A 20460-nucleotide genomic window follows, 5' to 3' on the forward strand; every position below is an offset into this window, starting at 1 on the left:
TTTAAAGTTTTGAAAACACTTTTGGGTTTTCAATTAATTGAATTTTACCTAATAAATAATTTTGAAACTCTCTATGATATTACGAGATTGAATGGTTCAAATTGACATTTATCTTTATTTCTTATGTCTAACATTGAAGACTTTATTCCAAAATATCAACAACTTGAACCAAATTGATCAAATTGAAATATTTTAATTTTTTTTATTTAACGTACAAAAAATCTCTCATTTTGAATTCATTTATTTAAACCAAACAATTTATTCACATACTAAACATTTGAAGCATATTTAAATGTGTAAAATCAATTATTGTGACTAAGTGACTTTGACATCCCGTATCATTTACCTTAAGTAATATATATATAAATATAAAAAAGAAAACTCTTAACTTACTCTTCTAACTTGTTAAAGCTTGTTTAGATTTAAAGTGGAATTTTGAACTTCTCCTATATGAACCAAATAAATAGCATAAACATATATTTATGACCCTATACTAATAGAAATTCATCTTTGTCCTAAAAGAACCATATATGCAAAATCTCTAGTTACATGCAAAACTTTTCAAAATTAAATAATAAAAATGGACCAAAAAACTTATTCTAAAAGGTCATATAGAGAAAATTATTATTAGGATTTGGAAGGTTGAAAAATAATTAGTGTTTGAGAGAGTGGAAAGTAATGTAGGATTTGAGAGGAAAACACTTTATAGTATATTGTAGAATGATTTTGACAAACTTTGAAACACAAGATAGTGTGGCATAGAAATTCGCAGAGGGTATGTGAAAAAAATGAAGTAGAATTTAGCAGAGTGAGAGAGAAAAGAAATTGACTATATATTGGTCATGTATATCATTTATTTTTTCTTTACTTGACAAATATATTTTTTAATTTTATTTATTTATTTCTTTTAATTGTTGTAATTTGACAAGTGACACAATTTACTATTTATACTCTTTCAAGTATATTATTATGTATGTATACATATATTTTTTTAAATTATTACAAAACTAACAAACACCATGTATCCTTAATTATACTTTCGGTGGACTAGGCATTCATCTGTCCTTACTTGATTAGACTTTTTATTGGACTAGATAGCAAGAATGAGAAAACAAGATAAAGAATAATCATTTAAATTAATGAAAAATAGTAAAAACTAAAAAGAAATAGTTGTGTCATAAACTAAAATATATTAATTTAGTACTTTTTTTAAAATAAAATATTATTAAATCTCATACTTTGTTAAAAGTAAATAGGTTGTTATTTCTTGTTCATGTAGTTTTCTCTATAAATTTTATCCCTTCATCATAGAAAATAAATAATGGAAGAGTATCATTATTCTTCTTTGTATTTTCACACTAATTTATTGATCCGAACCTCTAAATATCCATACAAATATTTTTGTATCATATTGTGCATTATAATTTTAGTATTAACTAATAAAGATGAGACTTTTATTTTTTAACCTTTTTCATCAAATTAGTGTAATTTTAATAAACATTATGGACGTGAACAAATTTTTAAAATTTTATGCTTAATTGTGGTTGTAAGACATGATTTTATAATAAAAAATCATGCTTGCAGAACAAAATTTCAGACTTCTTAAAGTAAGACTGTATTGATCATGCAAAAATATTTCTGTTTTACTATTTTGATTTAATTTGAATTGAAATAATACGATTTTAGTGTAATATAAAAGTAACAAATTATAATATTTCTGCGTAACTTTAAATTAAATATCTTATACGACTTTAGTTTACCTTTATACAAATACACTAAAATCATTCTTTTACTTATGAGTTCATTCAAATATTTTACTTCTCACTTCATTCAAATTAAAAAAATTTGCAGAATAAAAAAGTGACGTTGGTTTTAGAAAATTATGTTTTAGAAGTGATAATTTGTTTAGAATGATGAGACTTGATTATTTTAATAATATAAGTTTAAAATATAAATAGAATTATCTCATTATCATAAATTATATCATTTTTTAAAAACTTATTTTTTTAGAGTTTTCTTTTTTTTTAAGTTTTCTCACAGTCTAATCATCTGTTTAAAAATTGAAAACCGTTAAAGTAATCTTTCATGTGTTTGATTTGTTTTGTCTTCATTTGCATGTAAACTATTTGGGGTTGCATGTGATGTTTGAATCTTCTATAAGGCTCTTTGTTGATCAGTAGTCCTATTGATGTGCTTTGGTCGTGTTTATGATGTTCATAAGAGCATTAAGGGTTTCCTGTGCGTTAGAGCTGTTTTAGGATTTCTAGAAGTTGTTTGGTTATCCTCTAGATAAGGGAAGCTAATTACTAATCACTCTGATTAAAGTTTTTTATGCTTTGAGAATTTGAGTTGCATGTTTAAGTTGTGTGATATTGGTTGAATTGTTCATATTTGTGTTTGAGCATGTTGAAAATTTGTGTGTATTACCTGTTATGTGTTGTTTGTAATTGGTTGGATTGGAGCTGAGTTGAGGAACTTAGAGTCTAACTATTTGAGCAAATTGGTATGCACTTTTACGTTGAAAACTATTTTTTGAACAAAGTACTGAGACTTGAATACCAATTTGATAATCTGAATAGGTTCCTATTTTCCTAAATCACAGATGTGGTGCTGAGTACAAGTTTGATTGCACAAGTCTGGAAACATTTTTTCTCAGTTGAGCACTTCTTTTTATTGTTGAGTGACCACTTTTGCGAATGGTCTAGCATTGATCGGTGAGACCATTATTAAACGCCACTTTTCACTATAGATATGAAACAATTTCGTTCCAGGTCACTAAATATTAAAATGGTGTTGCTAAGAAAGACATTTTGCAAGAAAAATGACGTTGAGTGTTAAAACTATTATTGAATGTAACCTTTTGCGAAAACTTTTACATTAAGCTTCAGTATTTGTTTGAAGTGGTTTCACCGTATGTATTTTTAATAGGGATTGTGATGTTTCATTGATTTAAATGTGAGAAAGGAATGAAAAGAAAAAAATTATTTAATAGTTTTAATAATATATGTATTGATATATGAGATTTTAATGTGAGAAAAGCATAAAATCATATTATAAGGATTTTAGTTTGAAAAACCATATTATATTTTTGACTCGGTATAATATTACTTTAGTTATATAAACCTTTATTTATTTATATTATTTATATATATAGTATTATAATTATATTCAGAATAATTATAATAATATTTTATATATTTATTTGCATTATTTGTTATTTATATTAAATGTATGATGTTTTCTTTACTAATTGAATATTTACATGCACAAATTCATTTTAAAAATCTAAAATCGTGTTAAAGTTAATACAATTTTCCATACTTAAATTTTCAAAGTCTGTTGTTTAAACTACACTAATATGAGGGGGAAATCCCTCTTTATCATTATTGTGGTATTTGGTTATGTAGTGTATAATATCCCAAAAATACAGTATAAAACCATACCATAGAATATTCACAGTTAACAATATTATAGTTCAGTTCTGAAAGAGAGTAAGTACGTTTATGGCCGAATGACCTTACAACAATACTTCAGAATTTAAACTTTACAAAATCTACAGTTTAGACCGAACGGTTTCCAAAAACTATGTTTATACTGAACGGTTCTACAAAAATAGAACCAAATCTAACGACCGAACGGTCCTATGGTTCGGCTTTCACTTCCACTTCATCCAGAGCTTCTTCTAGCAACTCTTCTCCTTCTGCTCACATCCATCGGATGATCATTGCAACAGGAAAAGATGACCGAACGGACAATATAGACAAGACAGGAAATAGGGTTAGCTTATGCAATTTAATTAATTCAGTAAAACATATATTTCACATAAATTTGATATACATCAATAAGTTAATCATGAAATCATCCAATCATACATTTCCAACCAAAATTATACATCAAAGCATGCAGTGACCGATCACTTGACTCTGACTGTCTGGACTGTATGAATTCTGTGTAGCTACGACGTTTTTGCACCCGGGTGATGTAATAGTTGAGATACTCTCAACAGCTGCCACCCAAGGTTAGTCCGTTATGCTCAAGTTCACCTTATGGTCTAGGACCTCCTGCCATTCTCTCACATGAGTTACTCTTCTCTACGTGAGAATGAGCAATCACGAAATATCAGGATACACGCCAACTAAGCTTTGTCCACATTCATACTTTACCATTCCAATATCATTCATGAGATATTCCTCCTTGGAATTCTCTTTCACCTCCAAATTACTCAATTCATATCACTCTTCAACATCATTATACTTAACTATCAATTCCATCAAACAGAATGACAAAATAAAATACTAATCATGAACAAGACTAAAAGAGGTATTATCATGTTTATGAACGAGACCGAATGAAATAACACTCCTTAGTAACTAACATGACCGAACGCTATTTACCAGATTAACCACTTCATTGACCCGATTCCTAAGAGTTTAAACCGAACACAACTAAGCCTAGGCCGAATACTAAAACTCTAGGTCGAACACCATATATTGAGACCAAATATTGTTTGACTTGGACTGGACACTCTTAGTTCAAATATACTACACATTGTAATATAAATATCGAGCGCTTGGTTAAAGACCAACCACTACTGGGACCGAGTGCTTGGTTCAAGACCGAGCATTACTGGAACCGAAAACTAATAATACTTAGATTTTAGTCTAAAGATCGAACACTGAAAAAACCGAGTACTAGTCTCAGACCTAATACTATAAAGACCGAACACTCTAGTTAAATAAATAAATAAATATATATATATATATATATATATATATATATATATATATATAACTGACCACGAAAACAACCTATCATCTATTCACATACTGACAACAACTATAATATTGATTACTTAGTTTATTTGAATACCCTGACTATGTTGATGACTAAAATAGAAAACTAAACTCGAATTAAGTATTTAGTGTGGAAACCAACCTACAGAAGACCGAACGGTCATTTACTGAAATTCGCTTCAGAAGGAGAATTCAGTTAAGATCAAACACACCAAAGGAAAACCGAACGGTCACGAATGACTCTCGGTTACAATTTACAAAATTCTGTAGATTACTGCAGAATCACGATCAACTATATTCCTATGCGATTTACACCTTTTCATCAATCATCAATACATCCAACAAACATGCATTATTTCTACAGCAACCAAATCATCAAAAATACATCATTCCAGCCAATAAACAATCATAAAACAAGAATCATAATTAAATTACAAGCTTCCCTTACCTCTTAAACTTAGCCGAAAGCTCACAGTTTGAATAGAATAACTCACCAACAGAAATCTTAGAATCCTACGGTCACTATTTGTGAAACTAAACCAAACAAAAGACCAGAAATGTGTTTAGAATGAGATGATAAACTCATGTAACCAAAACTTGGCTTGCATGTGTTAGAAAACGAACGTTCTAAGAAGAGAAGTAACTCACCGACTTAAAACCACAACTTGATCGGTTTAAATGAAAGCCCTTGACGCCGGGAGAGTTCAAATGTTGCCTGATTGGTGATCGGAAGAAGAAAAAGATGAGAATTTTTAGAGAGAATGAGAGAAGGAAGAGAAAAATGAGGTTCAACAGTTTGGAGAAGAAGAGTACGTACAAAAAGTGGGACCGAATTTTAAAATTTTAATTTATATACCTCATGCTAAAATCGATCGATTTACTCTCTTACAACCACTTTCACTTTCTAATATTTTAAACCCTCTCAATTGACACTTGTCCTCCACTAACTTGAGATTTTGAAGCGTTCTGACATAGTTAGTCATGGAAAATTTCATAGTGAAATAAATATATTTTTCAATTTTATGATGCATCTGAATAAATGGTTGACCCGAAGGGAAGAAGAAGATAGGTTTTTTTGTTGTTGGAAGATGTAGAGAGATTACAACAATGGAGAGGTATGATTGCTGCACAATATTGGAAGTGGTGTAGGTTAGATAAATTGCTGAAGCGGTGGTGATGATTATTGCACTAAAGTCAATTCAATTAATGTTGACAGTGTGTATGTGGGGTGTGCAGTGCAGTGCATGGTCATCGTCATCTCCAATCGAAAGGGATCACAATTCTCTTCTCTATCTTCCTTTCCTAGAAGGAAACAAACCGCAAGAGAGAAAATATCATTAACTGAATAATAAATCGGTAAATATATCTTTAATCAATTAAATAACTTATATGTCCATACAAGAATTTCAATCTTCTTTATTTGAAAATAAAATGGCATAGTCAATGGCACTGTCTTACACCATTTTATTTCATTAAAAAAACAATATAATTAGTTATGTTACACATACTCTCGAGATTTTTGTTTTTTCTTAAGAAAAAAATTGTTATTCTCTTATATTTAGATTTTCAGGTTTATTCTTGCTCTCTATGTTTTCAGTTTTTCTTCAGCATGAGTCTGAGATTGAGCACATCTTGTGCCTCATTCAACTACATCATTACTCAATAGATATTTCTGCTTAGATAAAATCAGAAAGAGTCTGAGATTTGGTCATGGGAAGGCTGTTGATATGGGAAGTTAGAAGAAGATGGATGATGTACTTTAGTTTATATATAGATGTTGGCTCGGTCCAATGGTTATAAATTTGTGCTGTTCATTTGAGTGAATACAATAATCATATAATAATTTTTAAATGTACAGATCTAGAGATACGGGAAGAAACACATTTGAATAGTTTTTAACTTGTTCAATTTATTGAGCTAAGAATTGAGTTCAATAAAGTAATTAATAAAGAAACTCGAATTAATTTCCCATGACTAACACCAACATATATAATATTTAGCCTTTAATAGAGATATTTCTTAGTGGTGAAAAACATTACAAGTTTATATTTGTTAGAAAAAGATACTCGTTCAAAAGTGAAGTTCAGCTATGTGGTTATCTTAATTTGTCTGCATGTTAACTTTTCCTATCCATGAGACATGAAGCAAATATCAACTGCTTTATCTTTTGGGGAATGAGGAAAAATAAAAAAGAAGAGATGTTTATCTTCTTCCTCGAATATACTGCACCGTTTTCTGACGCCAATCCAACCGAATGGTGCGTGGTGACCAGAGTCAAATAAAGGATGGGAAGAAAGAATAACTGATAAGGAATAGAACAAGAAATATAGTAGCATGGTTTTACCACATGTCACCGTTATATGGCCTAGAATGTAAACAGTTGGCTACGTGTAAATAACTAGCAAACGTGGCATGTCGTGGTGACGACAAGAGATTTGATTTTGTTGTGAGAACCGCGAACTCAATGTACGTGGCAGTTCAGGGCTGATGTTGTCTCAGCTCCAACCTATCCTCATGTTCAGGTTAATAGAAATCAAAGCTTATTTAGAGCAGACCACATGCGAGTTTTGAGATTCTAAACTACGTTCTTGTCTTTCGTTCATCGTGAAAAAACTAGAGTCGATTAAGCACCAAGATGAAGGTTTGCTCTGAGTTCTTTCTTTTCCATGAATAAGATCGAGTGGTTTTGTTTTGTAAATTTGATGTGTTGTTAGTGTAGTTCCTTTTTTGGTCTAAGTAGTTAAGGTGCTTTTGGAAATTTTGAAGGTTCAGGAAACGAGGCCCCATGTCCATGCACCTGGGGAAGAAGAGAAGGTTATGACAAGGAAGCAGAAAGCTGAGTCCAAGGCACATGAAGTGGAGCATTCTCCTAAGAAGGCCAAGGTGGAAAATGAAGATGGCCACGTCAACGGAAAAACTGTAGCTGATGTTGCAGAAGAATATGATGAGTTTTGCAAAGCCACAAGTGAGCACCTTCCTTTGGAGCAAATGAAAGAGATTCTGGAGGCCAATGGCCTTGATTCTTCTGGCACTGATCTTGAAATTACACGAAGATGGTTGGTTCTGGTTTATATTAGACTATTTCTTCAAAGTGGATTTTCATCTTTAATGTAATGACTCGTTACAATCGCCGCATTTCTTAACAGCCAAGACTTGCTGTTTTATGGTCCATTGGACAAGTGCTCTGTTTGCAATGGGAGTTTGGAGTTTGATGGCAGACGTTATGTTTGCAGAGGATTCTACAGTGAGTGGGCTAGTTGCATTTTCAGCACCAGAAACCCTCCAAGGAAACAGGAACCCATCAAGCTACCTGATTCTCTTCAGAACTCTGTGCCTTCAGATGTGACATTCTCCTTACTTTTCATTTTGTTTTTCCTTCGTTTTGTATTTCATTTTTGTTGCTTGTAACCTAAGATTTTGTCCTTTATGTTGGCTTGTTTTCCTATGTCTTTGCCATAGTTGCTAAAGAAGTATCAGGACCCAAGTCACAGGCCTCACAGGGATCTAGGCCTAGCTGAAAAACCCTTTACCGGGATGATGATATCTCTGATGGGTCGTCTTACTAGGACACATGTATGTATCACTCTCACTGTTGTTGCATTAATACCCTCTACCGATTGGATTTTGACATTCTGTTTTTGGCTACCAAGCATTATTGGAAAACAGTTATTGAAAAGCAAGGAGGGAAAGTGGCAAACTCTATACTTGGTAATATAATATAAGAATTGATTTTGTCATCCTTTTGTTGCCAGGAATAACCATAACCTGGCTTGTTAAATTTTGCAGGGGCTACCTGTTTGGTAGCTTCACCCGCTGAGCGAGAACGTGGTGGGACATCCAAACTTGCAGAAGCCATGTGAGCGTAGTTTAAGTTTATAGGCAACGTTTTTCCTTTGTCGTAATCCTTATTTATGAGTGTGATAATATCTTGGTTTTGTTTGGTTAAATTTTATGAACATTATGAGCAGTAGTCTGTCCATGAACACCATTGGATTGCCATTAGAAAAATGATCCCATAAATAAGTGTTCATAAAACCCAGAGTTATAGAGTGGCTAATGTGCCACATTGGTAATAATACTATAGAGCACTCCTAGTTGATTCTGAAGGTATTTTATTGTAGGGAGAGAAGTATACCAGTGGTTAGGGAGGCTTGGCTGGTTGACAGCATTGAAAAGCAAGAACCACAGCCTTTGGAAGCTTACGATCTTGTCTCTGATCTTTCTGTGGATGGCAAGGGAATTCCCTGGGACAAACAGGATCCTGGGGAGGAGGCTATTGAATCACTCTCAGCAGAAGTAATTAATTTCTTCTTGCATACCTATTTTTTTATTAAATTGAATTCATGAATAACACATCGAGCACCCTTTTATTTGTGTTTGATTAAATTTGTCCCAAACAGCTCAAACTTTATGGGAAGAGAGGGGTCTACAAAGATACCAAGTTGCAGGAACAAGGGGGAAAGATATTTGAAAAAGATGGGATATTATACAACTGTGCCTTTTCCCTTTGCGACCAAGGACGCGGACTGAACGAGTACCATTATGAACACTAAAATCACTTCTAGTCCATATTGACATATATAGGATAACTGACCTAAGTTGTTGGTGTTAATTTGTGGCAGCTACTGTATCATGCAACTGATCGTTGTTCCAGAAAATCGTTTGCATATGTACTTTAAGAAAGGGAGAGTTGGCGATGATCCAAATGCAGAGGAGCGATTGGAAGAGTGGGACAACGAAGGCAGTTGTCTGAAAGAGTTTGCGAGACTCTTCGAGGAAATAACAGGAAATGAGTTTGAACCTTGGGAAAGAGAGAAAAAGTTCCAGAAGAAGCCATTGAAGTTCTATCCCATTGATATGGTACAATACATATTTATTCTCTACCAAATTATTTGCCCATGCCTCCTCTTTTGGCTAACACAGGACTATGAAATTGAATAGGATGATGGAGTTGAAGTTAGACACGGAGCCCTAGGTCTTCGGCAGCTGGGGATAGCAGTAACACACTGTAAACTTGAGCCTTTGGTTGCAAATTTTATGAAAGTTTTGTGCAGCAAGGAGATATACAAGTAACCACAGTATCTGATCATTATAATGCATGGGATTATTACGAAGTTTAAAAATAACCTACACTGTTTTCAGGTATGCATTGATGGAGATGGGTTACGACTCTCCGGACCTTCCAATAGGAATGGTAACAAATCTTCATCTGAAAAGATGTATGTACATGTGCAACTGTTTTTTCCTACTTCTGTAATGTCACTCAAGAAACGTTACTGACAATTGAACCTTATCAGGTGAGGACGTTCTCTTAGAATTCATAGGAAAGGTGAAATCATTGAAAGAAACTGGGCCCAAGGCTGAGGCTGTTTGGACTGATTTTAGCCAAAGATGGTTCACGCTTATGCATTCCACAAGGCCTTTCAATTTTAGAGATTATCAAGAGATTGCAGACCATGTAAGCACAGTTGGTCACTACCTGAATTGGTTCAATTGGACCACTAACTACAACGGGTAATCTCTTATTTTCCTAGGCTGCAGCTGCCTTGGAGGGGGCAAGAGACATAACCCTCGCTTCTCACCTCATAGGAGACATGACTGGCTCAACCATCGATGACCCATTATCGGAGACATACAAGAAATTGGGTTGCTCAATTACTCCCCTGGACAAAAGTTCAAATGATTATCAGATGATTGTGAAATATCTTGAAAATACTTATGAGCCAGTTAAAGTTGGTGACATTGTAAGATTCCAACTTTTGCATTGTGTGTTTAACGAAATCATTCGCATATCTTCTTGTGTTCACTTCCAATGAACTTCAGGAGTACGGGGTGTCAGTGGAAAACATTTTTTCGGTGCAAACAGGTGGCTGCCCGTCCTATGAAGACATAGTTAAACTGCCAAATAAAGTTCTTTTATGGTGTGGTAAGATACTCAAGCATTTCCTTAAAATTGAAAGTGGGGAAAACTAAGTCTTACTTTATTAGGTTGGTTCTTCTTAATGACTGTACAAATTCTATTATGCAAGGAACACGAAGCTCAAACCTTTTGAGGCACTTGCACAAAGGATTCTTGGAAGCAATATGCTCACTGCCGGTTCCGGGTTATATGGTATTAGAAATGAAAATCGTTATTCACATTTAATGTTTGGAAGCATTCACTCATCCCTTGTTACGTACTTTTGGCAACAGTTTGGCAAAGCTATAGTCTGTTCCGATGCTGCAGCAGAGGCTGCACGGTATGGTTTTACTGCTGTTGACAGGCCAGAAGGGTTCTTGGTTTTGGCCATTGCTTCCCTAGGGAAAGAGGTTACCGAGTTTAAAAGCCCACCCGAGGTATCCAAAATGGACTTCTTATCTTCATTCACTAAGAGCATTTATTAATTTGTTTTCGACATCACCAACTCGGAACAATTTTTTTGTTTTCAACATCATTGACACAGGATACTTCGTCTTTGGAGGAAAAGAAGCTTGGAGTGAAGGGACTGGGGAAGAAGAAAACAGATGAATCAGAACACTTTGTTTGGAAAGATGATATAAAAGTTCCTTGCGGTAAACTAGTCGCCTCAGATCATCAAGATAGCCCCCTGGAATATAACGAATATGCTGTCTACGATCCTAAGCAGGTAGATTACCCGTTTTCTTCAAAAGAGTAGACCAGATTAACAATCCTAAAACATTTTTTATTATTCTTACATCTGTGAACTTTTTGCTTACCAGGCACGCATAAGCTACTTGGTGGGAGTGAAATATGAAGAGAAGGGGGTGGAGATTGACACGGCCGAGTAACAGAGAGCTTGAAAGGAAAGCTTTTTTGCAATGCGCAAGTTGAATGCTACCATCTTGCCTGAAAGGTGTACCAGTGGTTTATCTAGTCAGGGAAAGATCTTATCTATGTCATTTTGATGTATATTTACATGTGACAAAATCGGCTGTATGTTGTGTCACATTTTGATGTAAGTCAATGACCAGTAACTTATGGTAAGTAAATACTTTGCTCTACTCATGACGGCAATAGAGTGGAATTACTATTTACATCATACAGCATGTCGTTAAGTCTTAGTCGACTACTCTTCAGTCGGTTTGAATGAGATCATGAGTATATTAAATGGTATAATTATGTCCTTTGTATAACTTGACTGTCATGATCAATGATCAATGACAATTATGATTAAAAAATGGATCTAACCTAGAGCATTATAGTCACAAAACCAACATGGATATTCTTGAAAGTTTGTACCTCCAAATAGCATTTGGCCACACAGAAAGCTTGTATGAAACATACCAAGCGAAATGCACCCAAGTGACCAGACGCTCTGCATATTTAAAATTTTAAGAGTTAAAAATGCAAAATAACAGCAATCTATAACCAAATTAACAAGGCTGCACACTAAACCTTATAAGAGGCATGCCGATCAATGATAATTTAGCTTCATAAGCCAGTATTTTGCGAAGTTTTTAAAATACCATTTCAGCATCCAATAAAGTGCTTGTGACCTTTTCTGCGCAAAGGACGGGAAAATTATCAAGTTAAGGATAAAACAGGCAGATGATCCCTGTTAGCGAATACGCCTATTCCTTGATATAGCCCGCATCTTTTACCAAATCACTTGTTTAAAGGCCATGATGTTTTACATAGATGCTAGAAAATCATTTTGGTCCAATTCGAAGGCATGCACTCCAGTTAGTAAGCTAGTGATCACAACCGGAGAAACAACGTTACCCAATTAAAGAGAGTCCAAGAAAAGAGTCCTGAACAAACACAAGTTATATATGGACATGCTTAATCATCATTTACGGGTCAAAGCTGTATTGATCTAACCAAAATTTACACTTGGTGTTGCCTTGAGGCTTCATTTGGGACAGTACAACGCAAAAACAAATCTTGAATCAGTATTTTGCTTTCCACTATATGTGCATCTCACAATATTACAATAACAGAACAGCAACTAATAGATGCCCTCTACCACTTGCAGGAGCAGTTCAACATCCATCAATGATACATGACAACAGGAGGAACCTTAAACCTGTCCTCAAGGAAGGGAATTGGCCTGTGTCCATCAACAAGGTCCCTATAAAACGCATACTCAGCCTCATAATCATGCAAATGAAGCTCAGCCTTCTGGTTAGTGTGGTAATGATGCTTGGCAGAAGCCGATTTCCCAAACCCAAAAATGCTAACCCTATCACAAATACCCAAAGCCAGCATCACAGCTTGCATCCCAGAAGAGTAATGAAAAAGAGCCCCATCGTGATCCCCACCCCACTTCTCCAAGCCCTTCCCACTCTCTTCCACGAACCTCTTCAAGGAATAATACTTCACAATCCTTGCACACAACACATCAAACCTAGGATCAGTGACCAATAAAGGAGCCTTGTGAGAAGCATTGCACGCAGTGTAATCCAAGAAATGCACGGCCTGGCAAATATACATAACAATCGGAACGTGGTCACCATAGGGGTGACAAAAACACCCTGCCCTTCTAGCACACAAATGTAGAATGTTACTATTCATAAATGAAATGCTAGTTTTCTTCCCAACCTTGGTCTCAAAGTGATCAACCCTAGCATTGTTCAACCTTATCACAACCTCGTGTGCATCAATTTCACTTCCATAATCCCTATTCAGCAAAATCCCACTGTTCCCAACAACAGCACAAGAAGAATATCTATTTTTGCCCTTGGTTACTACTTTGTTGTGTGAATCAATTGGAAGCTTGACTGACCGAGTCAACTCGGACATGATACCGGGTTGGAATCGTCGCTTCCTGAACCAATCATGAAGAACCTTCCGGAAGTCAAGCCAGTACCGGTAAAAAAGGGGCGACCGGAGCGTCGCCGGGATGTTGGCGGCGGTTCCGCTGCGGTCGTGGTGAATAAATCTACGCCAGGAGACGAATGTACGGTGGCGCGCATGGCTGCCGAAGTTTCCGTCGAGGAGGTTCTGGATCTCCTGCTTGAACTTCTCTTCGCCGATCTCCACCGCGGCGTGGTGGAGGAGCGTGTCGTTGAGCTGCGGCGGCGGAGGGTTGCGGATCCGGACGCGGTACTCGAGCTCGATGGAGAGGATGCCGCGGCGGAGGACCACGCGTGAAGTGAGCGTGGCGGCGAAGACTAGGAGGAGGAGGAGCGCGAAGAGAGGCCGAACCGTGCGTTTCATCGGAAGAGTGTAGAAATTAGGTTTCACAGTTGCTATATGTGGAAAAGAAGAAAACGGATCGATGATTTGTTTGATGGTTTCGGTTTCAGATCCATCTTTTTCTTCTGTGTCATTATGCATGGATGAACAAAAAGAAGAAGAATGAAATAAAGTAGAAGATCTTTTGGGTTTTGTTAGAGTTGATGATAAAAAATGGAGAATGTAATGTAGAAGTCGAAACTGTTGTAGGGTCAAGAAGCGATTTCATTCATCATTGCAGTGTTGAACATTGGAATAGAAAGTGAGAATAGAGTTCTGAAATTGAAGGCATTTTCAAGCAGTGAAATGGGAGAGAAGAACATTGTGTGAGTGTGATTCATGTAATTAAGAGAGTGAAGGATGAAGAACCAAACCAACCCAAAACAAAAACAAAACCCTAGTAAGAATCAAGATTATTAAAATGTGTGTGTGGTGTGAGAGAAGGAAATGGGACATTAAAAAGACATGTTTCTGGGTGAAGTCTAGTGGCCACTAAAGAGAATGATAGTGTGCTTTGCAAGTGAGTGATAATGGAGAAAAAGAGATGAGGATTGGTGGGTCCATGTGTTGCATTCATTGATTATAGCCTCATAGATCTACCATTCTAGCTATGCATGGATTGAACATAGTAGATACTTAGGTAAATCACCAAGAAAATGTTCATATGATTGGATTTTGAATTTGGTTAATGTAGAATTTAGCCATAGATCTCCTTATCAATGTAAATGTTTTATTATATAATTGCATCATTTATGAAAACCTATGTCATTTGCAATTGTTCATATGTTGCCAAAAGTGATAATTTCCAATTGGGTTAACAATTTTGGCACCACAAAAATGAGTGATGAAGAAAGAGAAAGGTTAACGTGTGCAACGGTTGGAGATGAAAGCGAAGTGAATATGAAGGTTAGATCTAAGGTGACAAACCAATATCTACTTTCTATTTTCTCTTTTATATCAGAATTCTTTACTTAATTTAATGTTTCAACCCACTTTTAGGTAAAGAATATAAGGAATAAAATTACTTTTCTTTTAACTTACTATAATTTATTTTATGCAATAATTTATTGGGGTCCTTTAGATTATTGTTTAAACAGGTTTCAAAAAGTACTAATTTTAAGTTCTCAATGCATGCATCAAGTTGTTCTAATTTTTCTTTCGTTTTAATTTTAAATTGTAAAAATATTTAGCTTTAGTTTTCAAATAAGTTTTACTTTTATGCACAGGCTTTTATAGTCCTTTTAATATTGTTCACTTAAAATATATTTTAATTTGATTTAATGTATTTTTTTTTATAAATGGAATAAATTTACTTCTTTTATTCTTATTTCTCTTAACTAATTGGATTTATCTAAAAAAATAGCAATTTATTCGTATTTGCGTAATTGAACTGACAGATTGACTAGAAAAGGTGTATTCAATTTATCCTGACAAAATAGCAATTCTCTTGACAAACTGAATTTGTTTGGAATAACAATAACTTAAGAGAAATTTTTTTTAGTAGGTTTTGCTCATTGGAATTCAATTTCTCAAAAAATTATTTTTAAGAAAACATGTTTCTTATATTAATATTTATCATGTATTTGTCAATCATTTCTTGTACTAATGAAAATATTATTCACAAGAAATAAAAATATTAAAAAATCAGGAAACGATATAAAATATAAATTAATGAAGTTTAAAACTAACTACAGTTAGACAGAATTCAATATGTCATAAAAGTGTTAGAAAACTAATTTTATATCGTTTTATGTTGTGCTAGTACTTGAAACTATTTCTAAATTTTTATATAATAAAAATATTTATTAAACTCTAAATCTCAAATATCGTATTTGAGAAACTCGATAGAATTAATGAGTAATAACTATTTCAAATAAAATAGTAATAAAATGTTTTAATTTATTAATTAAATGTGATGATCCTAGAAAGTATTAAAATTGATAAGTGTTTTAAAATAATAAAACCGAATATTTTAATTTTAAAATAATTCAATAATATAAATAAAATTTCTTAAACTCGTTTTATTATCTAAATATTCATCATCTCTAAAACTTTTTCTCTGAGTTCTTTGTTTCTTTTTTCTAAAGTTTTAACTCCTCGATTATTCTTTGACTATCAAGAGGTGGTTAGGAGATCACCCTAGTGTAATCTCCATTATCTATCGATCAATTTATGGTTTAGAGTAAGTAAGTTTATACTCTTTTTCCTTTAATTCTTTGTCTAAGATCATGCTTAGGAAACCCCTTCGCATGTGTCGATTTCGTTCCTTTCATGGCTCTTTGTTAATTTGAGGTTCTAAGGACTCACTCCAATCAAAATTCGGTGATTTATAGGTGTTCCTAGAGTTCCTTGTACCTGAAGCAACTATTGTGTGTTCTTAGAGCTTGGTAGTTCTCCTTAGGTAAGGGAAGCTAGTCTTTGTTGTGTAAAATTAGTCTTTGATAGTGTTAGAGTGTAAAATTAGTAGATGTTAAATGATTATGCTTAAAATGCTAGTTAAGGTGAATTGTTGTTGTGTAAGTATTGTACAAGTGTTTGATCATATGATGATGGTTGTCCTTGAATGTTTCTGTGCTAAACTAAAAAATTGTATGATGAATGTTGTGGTTGAGATGTTTGGTGGTGTTAAATTTGGTTAAATGTTGAAGAGAGATGAGCAAGGTTGTACTGTTAGTCATTTTTGGTTATGAAAAGGAGGTTTTGGTATATGAAGTTTAAGTTAAGGGTTAAAAGGAGAAAACTGAATTCTAGAATCTATTGTGAGGTAATTTGAGACTTGTTAGGGTGATGAACTAGTTAAAATCTGATCTAGGAATAGGTAGTAGTACATTGGGGTATTATCAGATGATTTCAAGTGCTAGTCGGGGTTTTGAGTAGTGAGATTTTGTTTGAGATGTTATGTGGCATTTAGGTGTGGTTGGGGTTTGCCTTTGAGTCAATTGTGACTTGTCCAGACCCCTAAGTTTCTCAAATATGAACTAGAACTAGTGAAATTCAATTATGGTCTATAAAGTGAGGTTTTGGTTAAGTTGAGTTAGAATATCGTTGTATAATGAGTTTAAAACTAGTTTATTTTGGTTTATACACTTTTGGTTAGGTTTATTGTAGCTTAAAATTCCATCTAAGAGTGTTAAAAGTTGGTAAAATTTCATAGGATAGGTCATGGAGAGGTTTCAGGATGCTAATTCTACAGTTTTGATGCTGCATAATTATGCAGCAAGGCTAGGTGAGCAAGGAGAGCTCATTAGGCGAGTATATGAGAGCTTTGGCAGTGAGTTCCATTGACTAGGCAAGCCAACTCGTTGGGCTTGTGAGACTTGTTGTTTTCCTTTCGTTGGGCAAGCAGAGTTTGCTCGCTAGGCGAGTCTATGCTCGTTAGGCAACCAGTTTCTGGTGCTGGGCGAGTGATTCTGAGTCTTATTTGGTGTTTGGTTTCCTTTCTCTATAATGCATGGTTTTAAATGTTATAATTGTTTATGTTATGATTTGTGGTGTGGTTTGGAACATATGTTTGGATGGAATTGAGGTTATAAGAGTTCTAAGGAGAATTCTTAATGTTAGTATTTGTTGGTATGAATGCAGAGAGCTCAGTCTTCGAAGTTATCGTGACACTCTAATGATAATTCATTCTCGATTAGAGAAGAGTGATACATGTGGTGAGAGTAGTAAAAAATTTTATTCTAGGTGCTTCTAGTATTGCCTTAGACGCGGTATAGACTAACCTTGTGAGTGTGGTAAGATGAAACTCATTAGCAATAGTTCTACAGAGCAGTAAAGTTCACCCCAAATGCATGACCCCCATAGCTTGATATTCATACTAAATCTAAATAAGTTCAAGTCTAGGTCAAAGGCATGATTAGGATATTTGAATTATTTTGTGTGAAACATAATATATGTATGAAATCTTGATATGCTATGATTAGGTTTGTATCACTAGCTTACCCTGTGTGTTTTGTTCTTGGTTTGAGTGTTCTTATGCATTGTTTTTCATGACGATGATCATTTGGTGGGTGTAAGCAAAGGATTATGAGATTTATGTAAAGCAAGTTATGGATGGATGAGCAACAAATTTTTAGTTTCTTTTAGACTAGCTGGGATGTATGTAGTTTTTGTCTTGTTAGATTGTATGTATAAAATTAAATTTGTAGTTATGTTTTGTATATCTATAAAACAACTTTTTATATCTCTTGTTGTTAACTATTTTATCTTATTAAATATGTGATACTTACTCCATAATATATATTATGTGAATGCGATGTTACATTTAAAATTTAATTTATTTTTCCAAATCTTCATTCTTTTAAGTACGAGATTATTCAAAAAGAAAACAAGTATATAATATAGATAAAATATTAAGATAATTAAAATAATTTAATATTAGTAAAATTATACACATTTACAATTTTTTAAAGAAGGATAAAATAGTATTTTTTGTGTACTTTTTTTTAAAAAGGAAGAAAGTAAAAAAAAAATAGTATTAAATTAATATAAAAAATTTGTATACGTCATGTATCATTTCACATTTAATATAAAAATGAAAATAAAAATATATAATATAAAATAATATATCAATCATATATAGTTAATATTCAATATCATAAGAGTGGTTTCTACCTCTCACTATTCGTCTTTTTTTTTTAATTAAAAGATTTTTTTAATCAATGAAATCTAATTATAACTTTAATGGATCACATGAGTGGTTATTAAATGGTTGTTGTATGAATGATAATGTCTTTATCTATATGTATAAGATGAGTATCGAGTCACAAAATCATTAGGAGATATAATATTTAGATTTTATAAATAATGTTCTAAATGATGTACGTTAAGATAAAATGAGGCTAATTATATATTTGATAGAAGTTTCTATATGACATTATATATGAAGTAAGGGTATTTTATGGAATAAACATATATGAAATTATTTTCATCTTGATGTGTGTTATGAATTCGAATGAAATATGTGGTTTTGATGTTTACATACAAGTTTAACTGTTGGTTTTGCAGAGAAGTTGTCAAATCTAAATTATTGATTTTTATTTAACTTGATAATATTAAATGACAGTTTTTTTATAATTCATATGTGTTTTTGTTTAATAGTTGTGAGAATTGTGTCCCATGTAAGGAAATGGTAGTGTATATCTCAGATAACATCATGCACAAACTTAGGAAAAATGTTATATTTTATATTGAAAGTTATAATTACATTTTTTTAATATATAGGTATATATTTGATTTAATATATATATATATATATATATATATATTTTATTTCAGTTTTATTCTCTAAATAAGTTTATAGTAAATATGTGTAGTGTAACATTCCAAAATACAGTAATAACCATAAATTAGAATTAATTACATTTAATAGTAAAACCATACCGTCTTTATCCTAAGATTCCAAGATCAAAAGCCGAACGGCTTAAAGTACAGAACTACAAATACAAAACACAGATACACTGCAAATTCAGAACGAACGGTTTTACAAAACATTAACCGAACGTTCAATTATCTAAACTGAAAGACTAATAACTAAAAACTTAACGAGCGCTCTAAGGCTCGGCTTTAACTTCTACTTCAACCAGATTAGCGTTTTCCAAATTTTCTTCTTCCAGCATTTCTTCAAGTGACGCACCTCCATCTGCTCACATCCACACGGATGATCATTGCAAAGACAAGACGAACGTACAAAGACAACAGACAACACAAGGAAAACGAAGGGTAAGCTTATGTAATTTAATTTATACATCAATATATAAAATAAACATTTCAATCCACACAAGCACATAGTTCAACATATAACCTCATACGAAATATATATATATATATATACTAGACCGACCGTCCGGACTGTATGAATCTGTGTAGCTACAGGCGTCCTTGCACCCGAGTGATGTAGTAATTGGGATACACTCAACAGCTGCCACTCGAGGTTAGTCCGTTCTTACGTCGCCCATGTTAACTTATGGACTAAGGACCTCCTGTCGTTCCCACACATGACCTACCCCCTCTACGTGAGGATGAGTACTCACGGAACATCAGGATGGACAGCCAGCATTAGCATAGCCACAGTCATACTTTACCAAATCCAATATTCAATACATATGAGTCGTTCCTCCTTGGAACGCTCGTCCAAAATCCATAATAATATAACAATTCCATATCATGTTCATCCTTTAGAATCTAGTACTTCGTTCTCATTTTCAACTTTAGTTTACAATACCTAAAATAACGGACGTTCAGCCCTCTGAAGGACGAGGACGAACGTTAAAGGCGCGACTTAGAAAAACTCATTGTCACTCAGAATAAGACGACCCATGATTATTTGACGAACATCATTGCTACTCGAATCAGTTAGATGAACTGACTCTTAGAACGATAAAATCAATATTCAGAATAAGTTAAGTACGAAACCTCTATGCCGAATCCAATTGGATAAAGGTACAAAAGATGAGTAATTGACTAAAATGAAGAGAAGAAAGGATTCAT

The 20460-nt window shown here is 33.6% G+C and overlaps 2 protein-coding genes across 2 annotated transcripts; one reads left to right on the forward strand and one right to left on the reverse strand.

Annotated features, from left to right (window-relative positions):
- Positions 1-7270: 7270 nt before the first annotated feature.
- Positions 7271-11833, forward strand: LOC108340446 (protein ADP-ribosyltransferase PARP3). The gene is made up of 18 exons (XM_017577841.2): positions 7271-7434; positions 7560-7849; positions 7940-8135; positions 8253-8366; positions 8444-8501; positions 8580-8649; positions 8915-9089; positions 9194-9327; positions 9416-9653; positions 9735-9862; positions 9936-10012; positions 10091-10251; positions 10328-10537; positions 10617-10719; positions 10823-10905; positions 10986-11129; positions 11237-11419; positions 11514-11833. The coding sequence occupies exons 1-18, from the start codon at positions 7429-7431 to the stop codon at positions 11580-11582; spliced, it is 2439 nt and encodes an 812-aa protein (XP_017433330.2). The 5' UTR covers positions 7271-7428; the 3' UTR covers positions 11583-11833.
- Positions 11834-12586: 753 nt separating this feature from the next.
- LOC108340447 (beta-1,6-galactosyltransferase GALT29A) lies at positions 12587-14618 on the reverse strand. Its single transcript, XM_017577842.2, has one exon. The coding sequence runs from the start codon at positions 14071-14073 to the stop codon at positions 12787-12789; it is 1287 nt and encodes a 428-aa protein (XP_017433331.1). The 5' UTR covers positions 14074-14618; the 3' UTR covers positions 12587-12786.
- Between the last annotated feature and the right edge of the window lie 5842 nt (positions 14619-20460).

This window comes from Vigna angularis, chromosome 5 (genome assembly GCF_016808095.1).
Source record: "Vigna angularis cultivar LongXiaoDou No.4 chromosome 5, ASM1680809v1, whole genome shotgun sequence".
Lineage (NCBI taxonomy): Eukaryota > Viridiplantae > Streptophyta > Magnoliopsida > Fabales > Fabaceae > Vigna > Vigna angularis.

What these genes read in the sequence shown, in the direction of transcription:
- LOC108340446 (XM_017577841.2), top strand. An exon ending in AGTGGCAAACTCTATACTTG is followed by an intron (nt 8,502 to 8,579) that starts GTAATATAATAT and finishes TAAATTTTGCAG; the next exon opens with GGGCTACCTGTTTGGTAGCT. An exon ending in ATCAAGAGATTGCAGACCAT is followed by an intron (nt 10,252 to 10,327) that starts GTAAGCACAGTT and finishes TTATTTTCCTAG; the next exon opens with GCTGCAGCTGCCTTGGAGGG.
- LOC108340447 (XM_017577842.2), bottom strand. Translation starts at nt 14,073, where the DNA reads ATGCATAATGACACAGAAGAAAAAGATGGATCTGAAACCGAAACCATC.